The sequence below is a fragment of the Balaenoptera acutorostrata genome, chromosome 3, assembly GCF_949987535.1.
Source record: "Balaenoptera acutorostrata chromosome 3, mBalAcu1.1, whole genome shotgun sequence".
NCBI lineage: Eukaryota > Metazoa > Chordata > Mammalia > Artiodactyla > Balaenopteridae > Balaenoptera > Balaenoptera acutorostrata.
In genome coordinates, this window is record NC_080066.1 from 8,827,025 (window position 1) to 8,834,930 (window position 7,906).

Consider the following 7,906-nt stretch of genomic DNA (forward strand, 5'->3'; position numbering starts at 1 on the left):
CTGACCGAGGAGCTGCTTAATGACTCCGCAGTGTAGTCTGTGGAAGAGGTGAAGGCAGTGCAGCCGGCTTCTTGGTAGAATGTAGCTCAGTGCAGACGTTTTCTAGAGAGATAGTGGCAGGGAGACTGCAGACACAGCATCACAGTTAATGGTAATCCTTTTTTCTTTTTTTTCCCTTTGCCAGGAGGCCTTCTAATCTGTTTACCGCGTGAGCAAGCAGCTCGGTTCTGTGCAGAGATAAAGTCCCCCAAATACGGTGAAGGCCACCAAGCATGGATTATTGGGATCGTGGAGAAGGGTAACCGCACGGCCAGGATCATAGACAAACCCCGGATCATCGAGGTCGCGCCACAGGTGGCCACCCAGAATGTGAACCCCACACCTGGTGCCACCTCTTAATCTAGGCCGAGGCAGCTGTGTGGTTTTGTTTTTAAATAGCTCTATTTCCTTTATCATCATTTCAATTAAAGACTATAAACAACAATGAAAAAATCTCATTGTGTCTACACATCTGGTGACCTTAGGTCGATTTGTGAGTGGATGCAATTAATCAAATAAAATCCATTGCCTTTTTTTCCCGTTACATTAACTGAAGATGCACCTGATCTTGAGGCAGCTTCTGAGTTGAGAATTATATTGTTATCCAATACTGTTGATTCATTTTGAATCTTTAGACACTTATCTCTTGCCGAGTAGGCTCTTTTTAAAGGTGCTTTCACGTAGCACGGACATTACCCATCGCAGTGTCAAATAGCAGTGTGTGTCTTTTCGTTTTGTGTATATTTATCAGTATCAGTCTGATCCTGTTTGAAGTGTCTGGAATGGTACTCTGGAAAGACAGAATTGGGGAGTGAGTGACAAAATGGTACCCCAGCAGCGAGAGGATTGCGTGAGTCCTTTGAGTCTTCTAATTCCAGAGCATCTCTTTGACCCAAGAGTGCATTCAGTTAAACCAGGCGAGTGCTTAACTCTGCATGGGAAGCACTTTGAAGACAAAAAAGAAATGTTACTTCTTTGTTAATTGTAGCCTTCCTAATACTTACAGTAATATCATTAACTGTTTTCTTTATCAATAGCAAAAAAGGACACTTTCTGCAATGTAATTAGATGTTCGATAGTGCAGCAACGAATTGCCCTCCGAAAGGGGGTTCGTGTATAATACTCATTTACAAGTCAACATATAATTAGCTACACAAATAATTTTTAAATATAATCAAAAATAAAGACTGTTCTGTGGATAGTAGTGTTTAATACATTTTATATTTTGTATGGTGATTTCAGGCCTTTTGATTTCTTAAAATCAGCGGCTATTTAGCCTGATCCTTAGCATTACTTTGTCCTTTGCGCCAGTACTTTTTCCGTGCACGCTTCCTGTGATCTGTGTGGAAACGCGTATCGCCAGCTGTGCAGCTCGGACTTCGACTTGTTATTCAAATAAATATTTAATTTTTTTTATTGCTCTTGTATAATCAGATGCCCCTTTTAGTATTATTTTAGAAGCATCGGGAGGGTTTTGGCTAAAATACAGTTTATTGGGGGAAAACTAGATTTTAGTTTTATAAAACTTTTAAGTCTTTCACGGGACCTATATTTTCTTGAGGTAAATTTTGTAGTTCTAGAACAAATAGGCAATCTAAAAAGGTGTTTATCGGTGTTAACTTAAAAACAGAGGCTTCCTTATACTTTCACCTATGGAATGAGTAGGAGGGGGCTCCTGTCCTCAAGCACAAGTGCACTGATTCCTCACGTGTCTGCGCTGGAAGCTTCTGAGCGCTTCCTGCCTGCAGGCGCCGAAGCCGAGAGAACAGCCAGACTTCTTGCCAAAGGAAACCACCACCTGGGAGACGAAGCCCTGGAAGAGGCTCCACCCTGGACGCGTCCTTCTTCAGGGGCCAAAGCGCAGCCTCTTCGCACGTGTTACTGGAACTCAAGCCATAAGTTCGGTGCGCGGGACCGAGGGGCTGCGGCAGAACTGAAATTAATTGGACGTTTTATAGGAATTGAAACCCATGTTGGTCCTCAAAAGCTACAAGCAGGTGGTCTGCAAAATAAAATGTGTTGGAAACCTGAGTAAGAGAAACATACTGTTGAGCTTTTTTTTTCTTTCTTTCTTTCTTTAAATACAGGCGTGACGGCTAAATCTGAACTACTTTCAATGTTGACCATGTCTTGAATGCTGATGGTTTCCTTGGTGGCAGGTCTGCTGAGAGGAAGTGAGCCAATTGAATGATGCACTTGAGGAAATCATCTTCGTGAAGATTCATGTTTATAAAGAGAAAATGCTGGGTACTTAGAAGTCCATGTAATCGAGGAGGAAGAACTGGGCTTTAAAGGGGTGTTTCTTAGAGAGCGAGTCCACATCACACCTGCATCAGAATCACCTGGGGATGCTTGTCCCAGTCAAACTGTTGGCCCACCGCAGGCCAACAGCATCAGAATTCGGGGGCGGTGGGACTAGGGAAGCCCGCTTAAGTGAGCGCCCTGCGTGGCTAGGCACACTCGTTGCAGAGGCACCGAGGGAGGGAGAGACCTTGCTTTTACCACACGCTTTTCTGGGAATTTTCAAGTCTTGACCATTCTGTTTATTGACATCTGGGTCCAACAAAACAAACAAAAAAAACCCCAAGTTATCTTGCACGTTCTTTGAAGAATCAAGTGATTGTCACTGAGTATTTGAGTTCTTGGCAAAATCTATGGAGACTATTTTAAAATTCGGTGAACAGTTAATAAATAGGCAATTATTTGACTTTCTGGTAGAACTTTAAAACTTCACACTGAGGTGTGTTCATCTTGGTATAGAGATTTATTGCCTTTCAACCCTATGATGTTTTGGCATCCAAAAATACAGTTTGTTAGAATGCACAGCATTGGTGAGGACAGCCTACAGAGCCTGGACCCTGAGGAGTTCAGTAATTCCTTTAGGAAACAGGAGTCATTTGCCAGTGAATATCAAAGCTGGGTCTGTTAATTGCACAGGCTGTGTTGAAGGATTTATTGTGATTCAGTCCAGGAAAAGAAACAAGTACTGTGTTAAGCAATATGTACTTTGGGGCTCAGTATTTTTAAATAACTTAGTATATTGTAGTTTCCAAATTCTGCATGCCTTATGAATAAATGCAAGTGTTTCAAAATCATTCTGATTGTAGATGTATAAGCCAGCAGTTTCCAGCCTGAATTTAGCATTGCCCTTGAAAGAGTTAATCTGAATTCTAAATTTTACAGTGTTATTCTGTAAAGAAAGACCAGAATAGCTATACTATTCTTAATTTTTAGAAGTAATAAAGCAAGCATAGATGTTGATGCTTCAGATACTTAACTGTCACGTGTGCACGTGTGTGTGTGTGTAAGTGTGTATATATCTCCCTGAGCTGCTCATTTCCACACCAACTCACCCTTTTCCTCTAGATTAGGTAATGGCTGCGTAGACAATATAATTTACTTTGAACGGTAATTTGTACCTTTTCTCATTAAAGATCCACAGTGAACCATGCAATTATTAAATGTGCCAGGGTCCACCAGGAAAACCCACAAAGCCCTGGTCTTAAAAGTGGAGCATTAGAATATCATTTTGCCTCTGGTTTTGTCTCCGTGTCTTGAAAGACTGGGAGTCGGTGGATTGTCTTGCCTTCATCCAGTGAAACAATCGGTAAGATGGGGAGTTCACAGGTGTCTAGACACGTTCAAGAATTGCCGGAGGGACTTCCCTGGTGGTCCAGTGGATAAGACTCTGTGCTCCTAATGCAGAGGGCCCGGGTTCGATCCCTAGTCAGGGAACTAGATCCCACATGCTGCAACTAAAGATCCCACACGCTGCAACTAAAGATCCCTCATGCTGCAACGAAGACCCGGCATAGCCAAAATAAATAAATAAATAAATATTTTAAAAAAAAATCGCTGGAATCCAAGTCCGCAATCAATGCCAATTGCTTTGGGTTAGTCAGCAAACACTGGGGGAATAGGGTTCCTATGGTTCACAGTCCTTGAATATCTGAACTCTGAGAATGCAGTTGACGTTTTCAGTGGTTTCTGACGGTCCTTCCAGTACTGTTGCCTCTGGAGGGGGTCTGTGCTTGGGAGGACTGCATATCCAAAACCTATCAAAGCTTCGTGTGAGGAAACAGAAGACCCACGAGAGTGCTGATCTGGTGGCGGAGGTCAGTGTGCTGTCTCCTCTCTGCATTTCAGGGACGTCAGCCTGCTCACACTGAAGTTTAGGGAGACCGATGAAACGTTTCGTTGGTCATTACCAATGATCAAGTCCTATATCTTGCCTGGTTCTTAAAGCAGAGCCGTATAAAACTGGTGTCTCAAACACAGCCCTGCTTTGGTCCATTTTGAAAAAATGAAGAAAATGGTAAGAGCTGAGCATTGCTGTTTTTTTTTTTTTTTTATAAAAAGGCAGATTTTATTTCTAGTACATTAATAAATAATACAAAGGAATCAGAAGACAGCCAACCTGGACAATTTTAAAAGTTAAAGGGACTTCCCTGGTGGTCCAGTGGTTAAGACTCCACGCTTCCACTGCAGGGGACACGGGCTTGATCCCTGGTCAGGGAACTAAGATCCCTCAAGCCGTGCAGCACGGCCAAAAAAAAAAAAGGTAAAAAAGTTTAAAATTAAAAAAAAAAAGTTATAGAAGGAAGTGGCCATGGCCACCTTATGCCAGTGAAATCGGTCTAGTAAGTCTACCTACATTATGAAGTTTTGGGGTGTTGCTTCAAGTCCAGGGAACATTTATTTATTTTCCCCTTTTTATTTTGAAAAAAATTAAACATGGAAAAGAAGGAATAGTAGAATGGACACTCCTAGAAATGTTAAGTTGTTGATATTTTACCACACTTCTTTCTCTCCATGTATAACACAAGCAGGCACACATTCATACATATATACATACACACTCTGGTTTGGTTGTGACCAAGCCACTCACATAGGTAGACTGCAGACTTGGTGACACTGTAAGTGGCAGGTGAGGGATGTCACACTGTCCTAGCAGGTACTTTCCTCGGCTAAGCAGACTGCCTTGCCTCTGGCCATGGTGTTTTCATGGCAGTTTTTATATTTTAAGGGAAGAATGAAAGAATTTCCAGAGTCTGAAATAATGGAGGTGAACAAAACTAAGAGAAATGCCAAACGAGTAATGGAGCTTTTAAAAAATTGGCATATATTAGATACATTGTTGTGCGACATGTTTCTTTTCACTTAATATACCCTGGACCTAATTTCTTATCATGTTTAATGCCAGAACTATCCCCGTTCACTTCAACCCTCAGGTAGTATCCCCTGGTATGGCTGTAGGATACTCAGGCATTGAAACAGAAATATCGAAGATGTTTCTAATTGTCTCCAGTTCACTCACCTTCAGTTTTGTTGAACACTAATCCTTGAAATGTTGAAAACCTAAATGTTCACTCCTGTTCGAGGCGACAAGTGTTGGCTCAAACACAGTACTTAAGTTCCGTTCCGGGAGCACGTTCGTAAGTCCAATTTGTTCATAAGTCCGACAAAGTTAGCCTCGGTACCCAACTAACACAATCAGCTATATAGTACTGTACTGTAATAGGTTTAGAATACTTCTCACACAAATAATACATTAAAAAACACACAAAAAATAAAGAAAATATTTTTAATCTTACAGTACAGTACCTTGAAAAGCCCAGTAGTACAGCACAACAGCTGGCATCCAGGGGCTGGCATCATCGAGTGAGCCGGCAAGAAGAGTTACTGACTGGAGGAGGGGGAGGAGGTGGGAGATGGTAGAGCCGAAGGATCGTCAGCGGTAGGAGACGGACGGCAAGCTGCAATTTCATGCATGCCTGACGTTGATGGCACAGGTTCTGTTTCCTTGCTGGATTCAAGTCTACCTACCCTCTTGAAAAACGATCCAGTGATGTCTGGGTAGTAGCTCTTTTTTTCTCATCAGAGATGACACGGTAGCACTGGATTACATTCTGAATGGCTGCTGCAACCTTTGTCTACCAGTCTACGTTCGGGTCCCGTGCCTCAGAAACTAACAATGCCTCCTCAAATAAAGAAAATCCCCTTGCCGTCTCCTCATCGTGAATCTCTTCAGTTTTTCAGTTTATTTCTTCCTCTCGTCTCTCTTCGTCCTTTCTCTGGAGGCAGATTCCATCAGATCTTCATTAGTAAGCTCGTGTTGCACAGCAAGGAGTTCAATGAGATTGTCCTCTCGCAGATCTAGCTTGAAATAAAGAAACTGTACTACTGTACTCTATACAGTACTGTAGAGTAAAGTGCACAAAAGCACAACCGCTTGTAGAGGATGCACTCACGTGACAGTGTACACCAGACACGTGAACTAACTTACGTGACTGGACATGTAAACGCCGTTCTCATCTGGGAAAGTTTGACACTTGAAGGTTCGTACGTAGGGCACTTACTGAAAATCAGTTAACAAGCACTGCTTAAGTGGCCCTGCCAAGTGGGGCCGGCTGGGAGGAAGATTTCTTCACCACTCACTGCTGAGCCCTGGGCACCTGGCAAGCCTGGGCCTACAGGTGCCCCGTGGCATAGTCTGCTTTTCTGACGTGCAAGGATAAACCAGCAGGTTATAAGCGGTATTTTAAAGAAACATCCAATCCCCAAATACTTGAATTGTAAAAGAGCAGAGAAATTCTGGTCTTGACACATCTTCTAAGGATCTTTCCCTCCCCTGGTTTATAGTGTTTCCCTCTGACCCACCAGTTCCCAGGGTCTCTGGTACCAACTTCTCTCCCTGTCCCCTGTCCCTTCTGGCTGCATGTACTCCCCGTGGAGAAATGCCTTGTATAGATCCTGAAGCCCTTGCCAGGTACTTACTATCTTCCTCTTTAACTAGACTGTGAACTCTCTGCTAACATGAATGCTTGCCCGTACCCCTCTCTATTTTTCCCTGTACTTTGTGGACAGCCCTGCACAAATTCGGTACCCAAGAAGTGTGTGAAGTTGTGTTCGTTGATTTATCTTCATTTCATGTTGGACAATTTACCCTAGTCCTCTTGACATTTTTCAATCCAAACAATTCCATAAAGTGATAATTTTATCCTTTCATTTTCTGCTGAACTTGTACATATATAGCCTTTAGTTTCTAGTTCCTCCCGAAAGATTAAAAACCTCTCTGCACCACACATTGCCTCAATTCTGCAGACTTGTTTGAATTATGGCTGACATCAGAAATGGGCTTGGAGAAAATAAACTTGCATCTCTTTGTCCGGAAATGATTTATAGGAGGTTTGTATTATAACTTCAACACACAGCTTAATTATATTTGTGCCCTTAGAAATATCTTTATGCTGTTTTTCTTAAATTATTTTCATAAGAGAAGACCATGATCTTTATGGGACAGATGCAGAAATTGTAAGTCAGAGCTAAAGGAATGGAAATGAGTGCTCTGTGTGTGTCTGTGTGTGTGTGTGTGATTTTTTTTTTCTTGTTTCCTTCCTCCTTACCCTACCTTCACCACAAAAATGCCAGAAATCAGTGGTTCTCAATGGGATGGAAGTGAGGGTAGTGGTATGTCAAAGTCACCTGGAGAGAGTCTTCCTTGGGTTTAGGGCTCACCCAGGATAAGCTCATGGCTAGATCCTTAACTTAATCACATCTTTGTGGACAAAAAATGTCACCTTCCATATCAGGAAACAAAGGATGTTGTGGCCATCATCCAGCAGCCACTGCAGCCGCCCCAGACTGTGCACCCTGAGGGGATTCAGGGTGGAGAAAACACGGGATACCAGCCTTAGATAGTTAAGGTGCACATCAGAGGAATGATTTCAAGGAGCCCAGACTCTTGCATCTTCCCATACAAAAGAAAAGTGCTAAATTCATTAACTTGAGACAGCCCGTTGTTTTTCTTTAACTAACGGTAGTCTTTTGACGTTCCAACTACCTGGGTTTTGTTTTGTTTTTGTTT

The 7,906-nt window shown here is 42.4% G+C and overlaps 1 protein-coding gene and 1 non-coding gene across 3 annotated transcripts in view; both read left to right on the plus strand.

Moving 5' to 3' along the window:
• The window catches only part of SEPHS1 (selenophosphate synthetase 1), a 28,720-nt gene extending 26,641 nt beyond the window's left edge, over positions 1-2,079 (plus strand). For both annotated transcript variants that reach the window (XM_057542101.1, XM_007189908.3), the window contains exon 9: positions 185-2,079. In XM_057542101.1, coding sequence (XP_057398084.1) covers positions 185-399 — 215 coding nt within the window. In that variant the 3' untranslated portion in view covers positions 400-2,079. The remainder of the gene's footprint in view (positions 1-184) is intronic.
• A 1,622-nt stretch (positions 2,080-3,701) lies between these two features.
• TRNAR-CCU (transfer RNA arginine (anticodon CCU)) lies at positions 3,702-3,774 on the plus strand. The gene has a single exon. It is a non-coding gene; the product is annotated as a tRNA-Arg (tRNA).
• Positions 3,775-7,906: the final 4,132 nt, after the last annotated feature.